Source organism: Rhea pennata, chromosome 22 (genome assembly GCF_028389875.1).
Source record: "Rhea pennata isolate bPtePen1 chromosome 22, bPtePen1.pri, whole genome shotgun sequence".
Lineage (NCBI taxonomy): Eukaryota > Metazoa > Chordata > Aves > Rheiformes > Rheidae > Rhea > Rhea pennata.
In genome coordinates this window covers 1956759-1971876 of record NC_084684.1, presented here as the reverse complement: position 1 = coordinate 1971876, position 15118 = coordinate 1956759, and the positions used below count along the sequence as shown (strand labels likewise).

Genomic DNA, 15118 nt, shown 5'->3' with positions numbered 1-15118 from the left:
CTTCGGTCCGCCTCTTCACCTCCCGCCCCGGTGCTGATTGGCCGGCAGTGCGGAGCTGTCCCTCGGCGATTGGAGGGCAACGGCGCGCCGCCTGCCGCTGATTGGCGCTCCGCTCCCGACCCCTTCCCGGGGAGGAAGCCTGCTACCGGCGAGGAAGATGGCGGCGGCCGCGGTCGCTCTGTGGTGGCTCCTGGCGGCGGCCGGGGCCGGGGCCGGGGCCGGGGCGGAGGGGGGACCCCGCACCCTCGTACTGCTGGAGAACGGCAACCTGCGCGACACGCACTCGCTCTTCTTCCGCAGCCTGGCCGGTAGGGCTCGGGGGCGCCTGGGGTGCCGGGCCGGAGGGAGGCGGTCGCGCGTTTGCCGGCGGCGAAGGTAACAGAGGCGGCAGCAGAGGCGCTTTTCGGGTGCTTCATCCCCGCCTCGTCTCATCCGCGACACCTCAGTGCCACTGCCGCAAGGTCCTTATGCCTCCAAGCCCTGTAAAGCTCTGGCTGTGGTACTGCTGTGATGCTGCGTCGATGTTTCCCTGTGAAATGTTTACAGCTGTGGATTTTGTCTTGCCGGTGCAGACAGGGGCTTTGATCTCACCTTCCGCACGGCTGATGACGCTGGCCTGTCCCTCATAAAATACGGGGAGTTTTTGTATGATAACTTGATCATCTTCTCGCCGTCTATAGAAGGTAAACACTTGATGGAAAAGTACGAGCACTCTTGTGGCTTGGTGGTATTTTTGGAAAGGGTTTTCAGAGTGTTTCATGGCTATTAAGAAAGTCACACGTATTTTGTATCATTCTGTCCATAATGTAGCTGGTAGCAGCTATCCAAGGTCGAATGATGCTGTGGGTAGAGTTGAAGTTAACTGAGCTTGCTTCTAGGTCTTTGCTGTAACGATAGTTCTTCCAGCCATGGTCAAAGTGATTCGCTGTGTTGCCGTGGTTTTAAGTTGTGTATGCTTGGGGTTATTTCTGAGGCGCAGGTGGAGCGGGTGATAAAGATGTGAATTTCTGATGTGCGTTTTCAGATTTTGGCGGCAACATCAATGTGGAGACCATCACTGCTTTCATCGATGGTGGTGGCAGCGTCCTTGTAGCTGCCAGCTCGGACATTGGTGAGTACAAACGCTCATCAGATGAAGGCAGTATCATGAGCAAATTGATACGCGTCAGCTACTTTGTGTAACAAGTCCTGTTGCCTGCTTACCTCCTATTGCCTCTTTTTTTTCAGCTACCGCAGGAAAACTGATGACAAAAAAGCATGCTGCCATGTGGGTCTGTAGGACAGAGCCATTTAGCTTTGCGTTTTGTAGGTGTGCTGTAGGAATTCATGCCTAGAGAGGAAAAGAGAACTTTTCCCTGTATCCTCACACCCTTAAAGCTGTAATTTTGGGGAAAAGAGCTTTAACTGGGTGATGCTCTGTGCATTCATTTTCTTGTGAATCTCAGGGTTATACTGAAATATCTTGGAGAGAATCAGTGTTAGATTTTGAATAAGAAAACAAAATTGCCTTAGCTACATTTTTGATGGGAATTGAGCCGAGGGCGGTTGTGAATGTGAGTGCTTCGCCTAACAGGGTGCTGAGCCCGTGTCATACCTGCTTTTTGTGTTGACTGTTCAGATTGGCGTTGCGTCCTTCTTAGCACGCTGCATAACTGAGAATCTGTTTTGTCCTTCAGGGGACCCGCTGCGAGAACTGGGTAGCGAGTGTGGAATAGAGTTTGATGAGGAAAGGACAGCCGTCATAGACCACCATAACTACGATATATCGGACCCCGGCCAGGTAAAAGCCTTTATCTGGATATTCTGGGTGCACCCCGTGCTTGAAGGGAGAGAGTGCGTTTTGTGAAGCAGCTTATGTTTTTGTTAGCGAGAAGTGAATAGCAGTTAGGTGTGAGATTTGGAGATGAATCTTCTGTCATTGTTTTCCTCTTTTTCTTCCTTCCTTTCATTGTCTGGTCTCCCAGCTTGCTCCAAAGAAGGTGTCATTTAGCAGTGTTCAGCCATGCTGCTGTCAGGACTGCAGGCAAAATAACATAATGCTGGCACATTTGAGATCTCTGCCCTCAAATCTGTCTTTTTGAATTTCCTGATTTTTGATTTCTCCGCTGTACTAAGTAGTTTCAAAGTGTTACTGTGTCTCAAGCAATGCCAGGGGGCATAGTAATGGTTTTGAACCACTCCGAGATGGGAGAAAGGAATTTTACCTGCTCGTGAACCGTATCTGGTTTTATTTCTGGTAGATTAGAATTGAAGATGTTAAGTGTGACACTTTAAATGTGGCAAAGCTAATATTTAGTCCCCTACTGTTGAGAGAGCAGTAGAGAAATGCACGCAGTCCTGTGATGTGCTGCCTGGACATGTTGTTGAGCCTTTTTGACTGTTTGGTTGAGGTACCTTTTGGAGTGCCCCCTTTCCATAAGGGGTACCTGATAGTCCAGTGATGTTCAAGGGAATTAAGTATTTGAGAACTTACCTTCTTCAGGGCGTCCAAGCACATGTGCGATAGCTGATACCACTCTTGCAGGAGATGTTTCTTACTAATGTATTCGTTTTTTTTCTGTAGTGTCAGTTTGCTCTAGTGTCAATCAAAACTTTAAAATTAAAACCTAGATTAAGGTCTGAACTTAGCAGATTCTACTAATTTTCATGAAACTATTTAAGCAGCATATGGAAACTGTCTTGCTTTAGAGGTGAAAGTCACTGAATATGGGGAAGTAACTAGACATCGACTCCTGTAGATGATGGTAATTAATGAGCAAAAATACTTTCTTTATCAAAAGAGGTTTTACATTTGCTTATGTGTCAGCACATTTAATTTGATCGTAATTACAATAAATGAAATATTTTTCATGCATTTTAATTGAATCGTAAACCTTTTTTGAAAGCTGTTCAGTTTCAATCATCTATTAAAAAAAAACGCAAACAAAACAAAACCCCGAAACTTACTTTTCACTATTCTAAACCATGAAAGTTCAATAAAGCATGCATAAAAGCATTTGCCTGTGCTTTAGTATTCAGAAGCCAGGCAGCTGCATTTACACAGGTCTCTCTTGTTTCCTCCCAGCACACACTTGTAGTTGCAGATGCTGAAAATCTACTAAAAGCTCCTACTATTGTGGGGAAGACTACGCTGAATCCCATCCTTTTCCGAGGAGTTGGGTAAGCAACCTGCAAAGCAGGGTTGGAGGGGAAGGTGCAGTAGTACAAGCTGTTGTTGGGGAGGCATCTCAAAAATACTGGTGTTTCTGTAAACTAAAGGTGTAGGCTCGTCAGCTGTGACTCTTAACTTTTGAGAACTGCTGCAAGAAATGAAATTTGTTTTTAATTTGATTATACGTATTGAGTGAAACTGAATTTCCTAGTTGTGCTCTGTTACCTGTTTTTTTCTCAACACAGACAGTGCCTAAAGTCTTTTGATGCTCATCTTCACGCTGTACTTGTTTTAGGCTTTTCTGTTTTCATGTGCTATGAAATCTCTCTTGATTCTATATAATAATAAAAAGAAAACCTCCCAAAGTAGCTTAGTTGTTGACTTTGCAGTGTTTCTTAATGTAAATTACTGAAACTTGATTGTATAGCTTGAAGAAAGATTTAAGTATTGTTATTTTTGGCCTGGTAGATTTATTTGAGTGTGCACATTTTGCAAATATCTTTTTAAATTCAAAGAGTGAGAACATTTGTGCAGTTTAAGTGGCATATGCATGTTCCTCTGGATTTGAGTAGCTGAGGAGGGTGTTTCTGCTGCTCACTGTGCTTCTCCCTGTAAGGATGGTGGCTGATCCTGACAACCCGCTGGTACTTGATATCCTGACCGGCTCTTCTACCTCTTACTCCTTCTTCCCAGATAAGCCTATTACTCAGGTATGTTCAGTTTCATTTTCTCCTGTTTGGGGCCATACTTAGCTCCCTTCAGCAATGTGCAAAAATTCTCAGGCAGTTCAACTTCTGATTTTGAAAGAGTCAGGCTGTTGTCTGCTTTCTGATACTGCTCTGGGGATCTTTCTTCCCCTATGTTTTTCTGTTGTTGGGAAAACGCACAGCATGAATGATGCTTTGGAAGAAATGCAAGCCTAGAATAAAGACTATGCTGGAATCGAAGCGTATCTCCTTTGAAGGGTTTTATTCCAGCCGGTGAGGTAGGAGGAAAAAGACTGCCAATCCTGTTGCTAGCTATTCTTGGCAGTCAGCCTCTAAGCTGCACTGAACTGTGGGCCGTGCTAGCAATAGTCAGTGTGCCATCTTGCAGCAAGCCTGTGGCAATAGTGAAATCCAATGACCTGGAGACTGGCTCACTAGTCTTTAACCAGCTTTGAATTGGCTAAAGGTTATGTTAAATTTGGATTTGCCCCTCTTCAGTATCCCCACGCTGTTGGGAAGAACACCCTTCTGATTGCTGGACTACAAGCGAGGAACAACGCCCGTGTTGTTTTCAGTGGCTCCTTGGATTTCTTTAGTGATGCTTTCTTCAATTCTGCTGTGCAGAAAGCTACTCCTGGCTCCAAGAGGTATGGTAACTTCTTGGCATCCCTGGCTGAGGAATGCTTGGGGAACTGTTTGAGCAAGAAAATCCTGGGAAACAGGCAGCAAGTATTTGTGCTATTGGGAATACACAGAGTACTTTCCTGAAGAAAATAAAGATTTCTGATCCTTTGACTTTGGTGCAGGTGAACTAACTAACCAGCACAAGGTGTGTCTTTCCTTCTGGTATCTTTTCCTCCCTACAACATTAGGTTGTTTTTGCATCCCGAACATCCAAAGGTTCTGCAAGTGCAGTTGATAGCCCGGAGGGTAGAACTGTGATATGCACAATATTCCATGTTGTCACTCTCATTCAGCACAAGCATGTCGCATTAATAAGCAAGGCATAAACTAAGCGCTGGATTTTGTTTTAAAATATTTTCCTTCGTATTTAGTGACTGCCCAGCAGACTTAAGTTGATGCTTGAGGAGCAAGCATTTGTACCAGAAAGGTGGTCTGTAAAGAGTGCATGAGTACCTTTGCCCTTGTAGGAGGGAGTGCTTTGGAAAGTAATTCCCTTTTCAAACCTAGGCTAGCTTTGTGCCGCTTTCAGATATGTTAATGGCTTGGTTTTTGACACACGCTGTAGCTTTTCAAAGCAGCCGCCATACTTTCTCAACCTTTCTCATTTCTAGATATTCCCAGACTGGTAATTACGAGCTGGCAGTTGCCTTGTCCCGCTGGGTGTTCAAGGAGGAGGGAGTGCTGCGTGTCGGAGCAGTGTCTCACCACCGCGTGGGAGAACGGGCACCTCCAAATGCCTACACTGTCACTGATCTTGTGGTAAGGCTGCGGATGATACAGTTGGAACGTGTTCATGTTCTCTGGGCAGCAAGAAATACGGAAGCGCATTTGTCTTCTCCAGTTAAACGTTTTTTTCAGGTTTCAGCTGCTAGGGAGCTGAAAAGTATAGTTGGAGCTATTTCATGTCTCTGTAAAATCTGTATCTACTTTTTGTCCACTGAGGGCTGATTTGATCGTTGATAGCTCAGCTGTGTTTTTAAGATGGCAAACGTACCTACTCTGCTTTGGAAAAAGAAATTTGGGAGAATTCCCTTGTCACTTTGAAATGTTTCCCTTCTATAGCAGCATTGTCTTTAACGTCTGTATTTCAGGTATTAGTCTTCTGTACTGTTAATGCATGTGGTTTTGTTCCAGGAGTACAGCATTGTCATCGAGAAGCTCTCTGACGGGAAGTGGGTCCCCTTTGATGGAGACGATATTCAGCTGGAGTTTGTCCGCATTGATCCGTTTGTCCGGACTTTCTTGAAGAGAAATGGTAGGTCTCCGTCACCTCTCCAGCCCTGGGTTTGCATGTTCTTGCCTCTTTGTGTGGCAGCATTTGTAACAAGGAAGACTTGTTGCAAAGAGAAGACTTCTACAGCTTCTCTCCTCTCGTTTTCTGTGTCAGTTAAACATTTCTGCTTTCTTTTTCTTAGGGGGCAAATACAGCGTGCAGTTCAAGCTGCCAGATGTCTATGGAGTGTTTCAGTTTAAAGTAGATTATAATCGACTGGGTTATACTCACCTGTACTCCTCTACTCAGGTAAATACAGTTATCATGCAAGAAGAAAGGGATATCTGTTAAAATTATTATTGGGGTGCAGCGTACTTGAATGTGCAAGGAATTTGAGCACTTTTGACTTCTGATCTTCTGATTTGCCTTTTTGAGTTCTTTAGTAAGATGTGGAAATGGGCTTCACCAAAAGTGATCACCAAGTGATTGCCCCTTTTGGGGGAAATGTTGCTGAGAATGCCAGCACAGAGATAATCTTACTGTTGTGGAGACTTGAACTGTGCAAATGTTTCTTCCAAAATAGAGGATTTGGAGTTTTAAGAATACACGGGACGTGTCAGAAAGCTTTTAGTTGACAATGAAACAAGTGATCTGGTTCTAAAAGTAAATAGCTCACCTGCCTTCTTAGTGAAGCAGCAGGCACTGAAGAACAGAGGGAGTTAGAGCTGGTGTGCAAGAAATTATCTTGGTGTGTTACTGTGTACTGCCAGACTGAAGAGACATTCCCTCCTTTCCTAGGTGTCGGTGCGTCCCCTCCAGCACACGCAGTATGAACGTTTCATCCCTTCGGCGTATCCGTACTATGCCGGTGCCTTCTCCATGATGGTAGGCCTCTTCATGTTCAGCATCGTCTTCTTGCACATGAAGGAGAAGGAGAAATCCGACTGAGCTCCCTATGGGAGGAAGAGCATATTTTCATATCACTGGCACCACGCAGAGACCGGCAACGCTCAAGATCCTTACTGTAACTGTTTGAGGACTGGCAGGTGCCAGACAAGCCACGACTTTGTTTTTGATATATTTTTGTTTTGTTTTGTTTTTTACATTTTGGGCGACTAGTAAGTGGGAAAACGAACCAGATGTTTGAGGGGAATCCATTGCCAGAGGATTTGGAAATGCAGTGATTCTGCTATAGTTGTTCGGGACTAATTTGCAGTGCTGCTGCTCTGTCTCTTCCCTTCATTGGAACGATTCTGATTCGAGATTGACTCCATCTTTAAAAATAAAGTCTCGTTCCTCTCACTCTAGGTTGAAGTGTTTTAATTGAGTGTTTAGGGCTTTTTGGTGGCCATTTCTTGTGGTCTGGGAAAAATATTGTCTGCTAGGGCTTACTGCCTTGCCCTTGCGTAGGAGCTGTAGCACAGTTACCGCGTAGGTAAGGGAGGCTGGAGGGGGATGTTCTCCTGATGAATCCTGCCCTCTTCCTAGCGCAGAATATGAACGTCTTCCGAACGCACAGCTTGAACGAGTGGGTTTCTGCTTTGCCCCTCAACAACTTCTCCCTCCCTCCTAGATGTTCACTCCCTGGGGGAGCTGCTCTGGCCCAAATGAGTTGTGTGGGGGCAAAAAGTGCCGTGACTTAGATGCCCAGAGCCGAGTTTACAACCCAACCTTTGTTGTCTTGAGGAAAGCTGATGTCCAACTGCACAAATGTTGCAGCCCCAGGGATCTGAATTGCCCTGAAGTGGCCGTGGCTGCTTTCCCCACCTCCTTGGGGACAGGCAGCAGGCGCTGGCCAAACAGGGCTGGAAAAGCTGCTCTCCCTGGAGAGGAGGCTGCCGTTCCGCAGTGCTGGACGTGCTGCGTGCGCTTTTGGATGATGGGCCAAAAGAACAAACTGTGGGCTTTGAGGTGCTCCGAAAAGGAAAAAAAAACTCAAGGCTTTGGGGCACTTTGAGGGCTCGGGGGATCGTGGAAGCAAAACAGGGCTCAGGGACATCCCTGTAGGCGAGTAGAAACATCTAAGATGCTTCTAAAGGCAAACTGGCGCCTGCAGGGCTCTCAAACAGTGAAGCTCAAGGAAAAGAACACCAAAGGGGCTAGAGCACCCTGAAAAGCATGCCACGTGCTCTGGGGTGCCCCAAAAGCCATGCACCCTGAGGGGGGACACAAAGGGGTCACTCACGGTCACACCTAAAGCCACCTGGGGGAGATAGGACACACTGACAAGCACCTCAGCAGGTCCGGAGTGTGCCAAAAGGTGTGTGGAGGGGCCTGGGATGCACCAAAGGGCTCATCAGGTGCTCTGGGGAGCACTGATGGGCACGCCACGGGGTCCAGGACACCCCAAGGGCACATCAGGGCACCCCAGTATACACACCAACAGGCCGAGGACGTGCCTGAAAGCACACCGAGGGCTCCAGGTGGCTTCCAAAATCACACCGATAGCTCCTGGGCACCCCGAAAGGTGCCCCAACAGGGCAGGAAAGCACTGGGGGCACCACCAGGCACCCGGAGGGCTCTGGGGGGCACCACCACGCACCCTGAGGGCTCTGAGGTGTCCCCAAAGGGGCACCGCACCAGCACGCACCTCGAGGGCCCTGCGGTGGCCCCAAAAGGCAGCCTGAGGGGGCAGCCCAACGAGGGCACCCCAAAAGGCACACCAGGTGGCCTGCGACATACCTAAAACCATGCAAAGGGGGTCCGGGCAGCCCCAAAAGCCCCATCCAGAGCTCTGGGGAGCACCCGAATGCAGAGCAAGGCAACCTGGGGGCACCAAAAGGCACGCCAGGGAGTCTGGAGCACCCCAAGAGGCATGACAGTGGGGCTGGGCTACCACAAAAGGCATGTTGTGGGCACCAGAGCCACCCTCGAAAGCACTGAAGCGCTCTGGGGCACCCCACGTTTCCCGGGGTGCACCAAAAGGCACATCGAGGCATCTAGGTTACCCCCCAAAAGCACATCGAGGGGTTTCAGGCGCCTTAAAACCCACCCAGAAGGCGTCTGGGGTGCCCCGAGACGCACACCCGGGAGGTCCGCGGCACCCCCGAAGCCAAGCCGAGGGCCAGGGCTGCACCGCAAAGCAGCCCAAAGGGTCTGGGGGGACCCCCGAAACGTGCACGGCGGGGCCTGGGGCACCCACAAAAGACCCCTCGAGGGGCTCTGCGAGGCGTCCGGAGGCGCGTCCAGCGGCTCCGTGCTGCACGGTGCCACCACTCACCCCAAAACCTTTTCTTTTTCTCCCCCCCCCCCTCCTTTTTCACGGCTCGTTTCCCGACTTCTGCACTGCTCCGGGCGGCCAGATGCCTCCTCCTCCTCCTCCTCCTCCTCCTCCTCGGGGGAGCAAAAGCCGGGCACCATCCCCGGCGGACATAGGGGACACCGCGCGGGTGATGTGTTGCTTCTCCGTGTGCCGGCCGCGTCCTCGGACTCGCGCGGGAGCCGCCTGGGCGTATTTGGCCCCCGCTCTGCCAACGAGCGGCTCAGCGGTGCCTCGCTCGACGGGGGGGGGGGGCGGTGTGTGCTGGTTATCGCGTGTCAACAGAGCGTTTCGATTAATGGATTACCAAGCAAACGCCGTGGGAAGGCTTTATAAAGCGTCTCTTGGCGCTGGGAGGGGAGGACGCGGCTCTGAGGGCGCTGGAGAAGAGCGAGAAGGAGCCCGAGAGAGAGGGAGAGACACGGAGCGGCGGAGACCCAAGCGGGAGGAGAGGGAAGGCGCCCGGCCGCGCAGAGGCTCCGCGCCGCGGCCGCGATGGCCGGCTCGCTGTGCTGCGCCGTCCTGGCGCTCCTCGTCCTGGCGCACGGCGCCCGGGCCGTCTACGTCCAGGTGAGGCTGCGCGAGCGAAACCCGGGGAGCCGAGCCGTGCGCCAGCGGCTCCTCTCCGGCAGACCTGCTGCGACGCGAATACCTTCCTTGGAGTGCCAACGTGCCTGATTTTACTTAATTTCTTCCTCTGCATGCACACGAGATCGCTGGGGGTGGGTGGGTGGTGGGACAGCACCAGCCTTGCGCTTTGAAATAACCTTTTTTTTTCCCCCCCCCTTCTTTGGGTGCTGAAGGCTTCACTTAAGGTTTCACTTAATGCTTTTTCTTTTTTCTTTTCTTTTTTTTTTTTTTTTCAAAATGGTCATCAGCACCAAGAGTCTTTGGCGGTGACAGATAATCTTCTATTAAATGAAAAATTCTCCATTTTCCCCTTTGGGCTGTAAAAAAAAAAAAAAAAAAAAAAACCCAACTAAACGAGAATAACTGTTTCGAGGAGAGACAACGGTGCAGGAAGCTCAGCTCCGAAGCTTCGGCTCCTTTATAGTTTGAACCTTTGTCTCGATAGTCACTAAATATCTCTTACAAGACCTACATATATACACATGTGTGTATATACATACATACATACATACATACATATATATATATATATATATATATATATATATATATATATATCTTGAGCGAACGCAGGGGAAAAAAAAAATCTGCGGAAGAGGCTTTGTTGCCTGCACACGGAGACATCGCGGAGAGGGCTCGTTTCATCCCTCCCTGGTCTCCGTGGAGCTGTGTTTTTGGAAATCTTTCCCTTTTTTTTGGGGGGGGGTCTTTATCTTATGCTTTTATGGTCTGCGACCAGTAACTGAAGCTAGAATTGCATTTCTACAAGAACAGTTAATTTTTCAACCATGGCAAGCATCACTGATGAATTAAGCTGAGAAAAACCATAAATGGATTGGAAGTAGAGGAGGGTTTGACTCTCAATAAATAAACGCATGCCCATAGTTTCATTTTTTTTTCTTTTTTTTTTGATTCTACAACCCAAAAATAACACTCACATACAACTCAGCGTCAGGCTAATGAGACTACGAGTGTTTTCCAGCAATGTTTGGTCTCATGCTCTACGGCGTCTCACTTCAGTTTCGTGCGTTGAACGATTGGGTGTTATCTGCTCATGCCGCTGACTCTTGGTCACTGAGCCAGGTAAAACACGTGCTGAAAGTCGATTGGAAAAAAAGTTTATTCCTGTTCTAGACCAAACGCAGACAAGTGGTGGAAGGACCGCATTTAGCTAAGGACTGACTTTCTAGTGCCTTTTTTCCCCTCGTTCTGTCTACACAGGATGGAGACTTGAAGTTCTCTCTTGAGGCCGTGAAGAAGCTAAAGGAGCTCAAGGACAAGGACACAGACATTAACCCTCGCATGAGGGCTATCTGGGCTCCATGCGAAGAAAAAGATCTCCCTGAAGAGTTCCAGTCTGTGTGTAAAAGAAAAGATGCACCCGTGATTTTTGAGAGGCTGAGTACGTAGTTTGCATTGCCAAGTCCCCCTTTTTTTTAATCGTGCTTTTCAACCTTGAATATTCAAATGGTAGCAAAGTAATTGCTCTAAGTCCTGCTGTTCTCTTGCCTCTACATGTTCCTATTGTTTTCCCAACGAATCAAGGTTGGATTTCTTGTTTTAAGAAAGATTTTTGCAAGAATTCCTTTTCTCGATGCCAGTGAGAACTTAAATGAGCGTCAAAGCTCATAAAGCAATACCAGGCCTCCAAATCGCTTGGTGTGTGGCTCTGCTCTCCCAGAAATTCCCTTGCAGCTTCACTGAAACGCTCTCTTTTATCCCAACAGGCATGGCCATCCAAGAGATCGATCTGTGCGAAATCTGCGCCAATGCAGCCTGTGCTGGCTGCTTGTGAAGAAGGACGGAACAACGTAAAGAAGATGCGTCAAGCCATGAAGCTCGTGCTTTTGTCTTGCGACATCGCATACGCTCACGAATCAATCTTTAGGCTCCATCTCCACTTCAGTCAAAGGGAAACTGTTAGCTCATGTAGACATGCCAGAGGTAACCTTCAAACAGCTAGATGGGGTACCACCAGCGGTGAGGTTCTGGCAACAAGACCGTAAGCCTCATCCAAGAGGCTGGGGACCTGTCAAGCGAGGGGCTCGCGCCGAGTGCCATCCTGCTGTGACACGGCCGGAGCTGCGTGTCTGTCTACATGAGCTGTGGGACACTTGACTGGAGTGAAGATACCCTGGGCTCAGTGTTTCAATCTGTTACTTGTACTCATAGTTTGTTGCCAATGTACTGAATAGATGTAGAGGAACACAGGTGCTAGGAATGCTTTCCATACAGTTATAGGGAAGTTCACTTCTGCTGATAGATATTCATGTTGAGGAAGTTCTGCTTAGGAGGAAGGAGGACTACGCTGCCGTGTTGGCATCACTCTGAAATGAAAACATCATCAACTGTTTTTATTTATTGGTGGCAAGGATGTGAAGGAATAGCCTGCCCATGTTTATATGCTGCTGTACATGAAATAAAAGCTAGCGATGAAAATTTTTGTGAAACTCTGCCTGCCCCCTTTTTTTTCCTATACGGTCTTTCATATCTGTGTCTTCATTAGAAAAAATATTATCTTGTCGATGTTGGCCTGAAGTTAAAACAACTTGCTTTTCCATCTGTGGTCCCTATATGGATCATAATAATGTAAGATTGCTTCACAGCGTGTGAATTACTCCATCTCATCATTAACCTCTAGAATTATTCTCTCTGTTTCACGTATGGGGCCCTCAACTAAATAACCTGGTTTCCAGTGGAGTGTCAGCGCTACAAAATCCCCAAAGGCACACTAGGTGTGCAGATTCCTGATTCATATGGGAGAAAAGCTAGGTGGGTGCAGAAAGGGCTTGGTCACATCCCGCGCGATGACTGCTGCCGTGCCAAAGGCATCCAACAGCAAATGCCAGCGAGTTGTCCCACACCGAGGCGCCTTGAAATAGGCAGCTTCAGGAAACTGGGTTTTCTGTCTTAAAGCCCTATGTGGGGCTTTACACAGACACCTTTTGCTTTCTGCAATGATAAACTACTGGCAGCAAGACCTGGAAGTAGGTTCTCCCTGTTGATACACTGCAGGGGTCCACACTGGGCTCCTGGGACGGACTGGGGACCTTCTCGCACATTCTCCTGCTGCTTCACGAATCTCATGCTCCTTCACTGAGGAATGCAAACCTATTTCTCATTTGCTAGGTGAGATTTCTAGTAGCTGGGGGATTATACAAGAGGAAAGTTGTGGCGTTAAAGAAACAGCCAAAGACACCGAGATACGAGGCTGCAAGTCCCAGTTTTACAGAAGGCTGTAGGATGTCCGCTGGAGACACTACATTTGGAGCACTGCCTTTCCCAACAGTCCCTGGGCCTTGGGGATTGGCCTAGCATGGTCAGAGCAGGGCAGGGATCCCATCAGGCTGGGTTATCAGCCCAGCCATGGAGCCACTGCCTGCCAGCGTGCCATCTGTGGGAAACACATACCCTGCAGGCATCCAGCTCACGCAGAAACCTGATGTTCTCTGCTGCCAGTGATGACTTAGCAAAAGTCATAACCACTGTCGGCACATGCATATTAACTCGAAGCCTGTTATTACTTTAGCTTAGAAGCTTCACTTGCTTTAGGAAGAAACTCCCTGTGACAAACTTTAAAAGTTCTCCTCCATGAAAGCTGCTCTCCCTGTCCCTGAGCCTGGACTCCTCAACATCGCCTTCAAGGTCTGTGCAGTAAACACAAGGAGAGGGAGAAGGAAGGAAAACCAAGCTGCATTTCAAACAAATATCCTCTAGTTTTAATTGCCTGTATTGACAGAGATCAAGACAAAGTCTTCAGCTAATCGTACCCTTTTGCTCTGAGCTGCTGGCTCAGCTCAGTTATCTCATCTACATGCACTTTAGCAAGGAGAACAGAGAACCTTCCAAAACTGTAGCACTAGTCAATATGCTCAGGCACGTGTCAGAGTCTCTGAGATTAACAACATACTTTTTTTGGTCTATTTGTCTGCTCACAACCTAGCCTCAAAGTGTGCTCAAGGGCAAGTAAACTTTGGCTGTTGGCCGGAATAGATACGCGCAAAGCCCCGCCGATGCCCACAGAGCAGCATCTACGCAGACGTGCTGCTTCTGACAGCTCCTCTCTTTGTCCTGTGCCAAAGAAACATCCACATATGAACACTATTGGCAGCAGCAGCAGCAGAGTCAAGAACTACCTTATATCCCGGCTTAAATGAAAGCAAGACCTGGTCTGGAGAAGTTTGGCAACTTTGTAGCTTGGCATTAAGAAAAAAAAAAGAAAAAGCATGATTGATTGGATTTGAGCCTTGGGAAAGAACAAGTGTTAAGCAAACTTTATATAAACTCATTCTAATCTGATGGTCAACACAGAGAAATTCTAAATTTACACAGAGTAAAGCTGCATTTTGCTTAGAAATCAGTGTAACCGAAGTGTATGAAGATCAGTGCTCTAAACCAACCCCAGTATCCCCGTTTGTGCTCAGGTTACTGGACTATGTCAGACCCTGGTTACCACCACGGTAATGAGGCAGGTCCGAGGTCAAGCCAGAAAATCAGCCCACAGGTTAGAATTAGTCTGGAGATGCTAACCAGGGTCAGACATGATCCAGTTACCATCAGGCAGCTCCATAGTGATGGGACAGGTCTGAAGCTGGGAAGTTAGTCCAAGGGGTTGAGGTCCAGATGAGCAGGGTCCCCGGCTGAGCACAAGCATGGTTGTGGCTCTGCTGGACATCAGCCTCCTATGGCAAAGCTCGGGCAGGGCCGGAGGACCCAGGGCTGAACTGCAATGGGACTCCTGGACCCACAGGTGGTGGGTGGCTGTGAAGGCCGCAGGCGAGGCCGAGCAGGGCTATTTCAGCCTATTTAATGCCCTCAGAATCCTGACACTATTTATATCTATAAGGTCTTTCAACTTTTTTATGGACTCCAGCAACCGAGAGCGCGCTCATGTACACGGGAGAAAGGAGCATGAAACCTCAGGTCACTTAACACTCTGCGGTAGTTCAGGCTTCCCTGAGTTTTGTACAGGGAAAAGGCCAGGCGCAGGGAAACCAGTTCTGCAGCTCAGCTCCTAGCCGAAGGCCCCGTGCAGCCACTTCTCATCACACTAAAGAACACCCTAATTCACAGCGATTCCTTTTATTTATTTATTTCCCCCTGCCCCCCCAGTAGTAGCACACGGTGAATACGACACCCCCACAGTCAAGCAGAGGGACAGACCTCCATCCCTTAGACACAGTCTCAGCTCACACAGATGAGGGTCTCAAGAAAACTTCTGCAAGTGCTATTGGTCATTGACCTTTGCTCCTCAAACTACTGAAAAACGTCTTTGTGGTCAAGGGCACGTAACGTTACGTTGCCAGCTGGAGCTGGTCACCAACTGAGCATTTCACAGATGGCCCACGCAGGTCCACAGCAATCTTCATTTGGGTCGGCCAGCTCCCATGTATGCGATGTCCACCATGTCACGTGCGTTCCTACCATTTCCTTCTCTGGAGGTTCTTCATGCTCTCTGTTCAGCTATTTACCTC

The 15118-nt window shown here is 48.4% G+C and overlaps 2 protein-coding genes across 2 annotated transcripts; both read left to right on the top strand.

The window, feature by feature from the left end:
* The first annotated feature begins 157 nt into the window (after positions 1-157).
* On the top strand, positions 158-7057 carry DDOST (dolichyl-diphosphooligosaccharide--protein glycosyltransferase non-catalytic subunit). The gene is made up of 11 exons (XM_062593376.1): positions 158-308; positions 573-683; positions 1025-1111; positions 1677-1780; positions 3065-3159; positions 3768-3861; positions 4357-4505; positions 5154-5301; positions 5677-5797; positions 5958-6064; positions 6554-7057. The coding sequence occupies exons 1-11, from the start codon at positions 158-160 to the stop codon at positions 6701-6703; spliced, it is 1317 nt and encodes a 438-aa protein (XP_062449360.1). The 3' UTR covers positions 6704-7057.
* Positions 7058-9509: 2452 nt separating this feature from the next.
* On the top strand, positions 9510-11439 carry LOC134150122 (guanylin-like). The gene is made up of 3 exons (XM_062593714.1): positions 9510-9584; positions 10866-11046; positions 11372-11439. Exons 1-3 carry the CDS (start codon positions 9510-9512, stop codon positions 11437-11439), a joined length of 324 nt encoding a protein of 107 aa, XP_062449698.1.
* The last annotated feature ends 3679 nt before the right edge of the window (positions 11440-15118 follow it).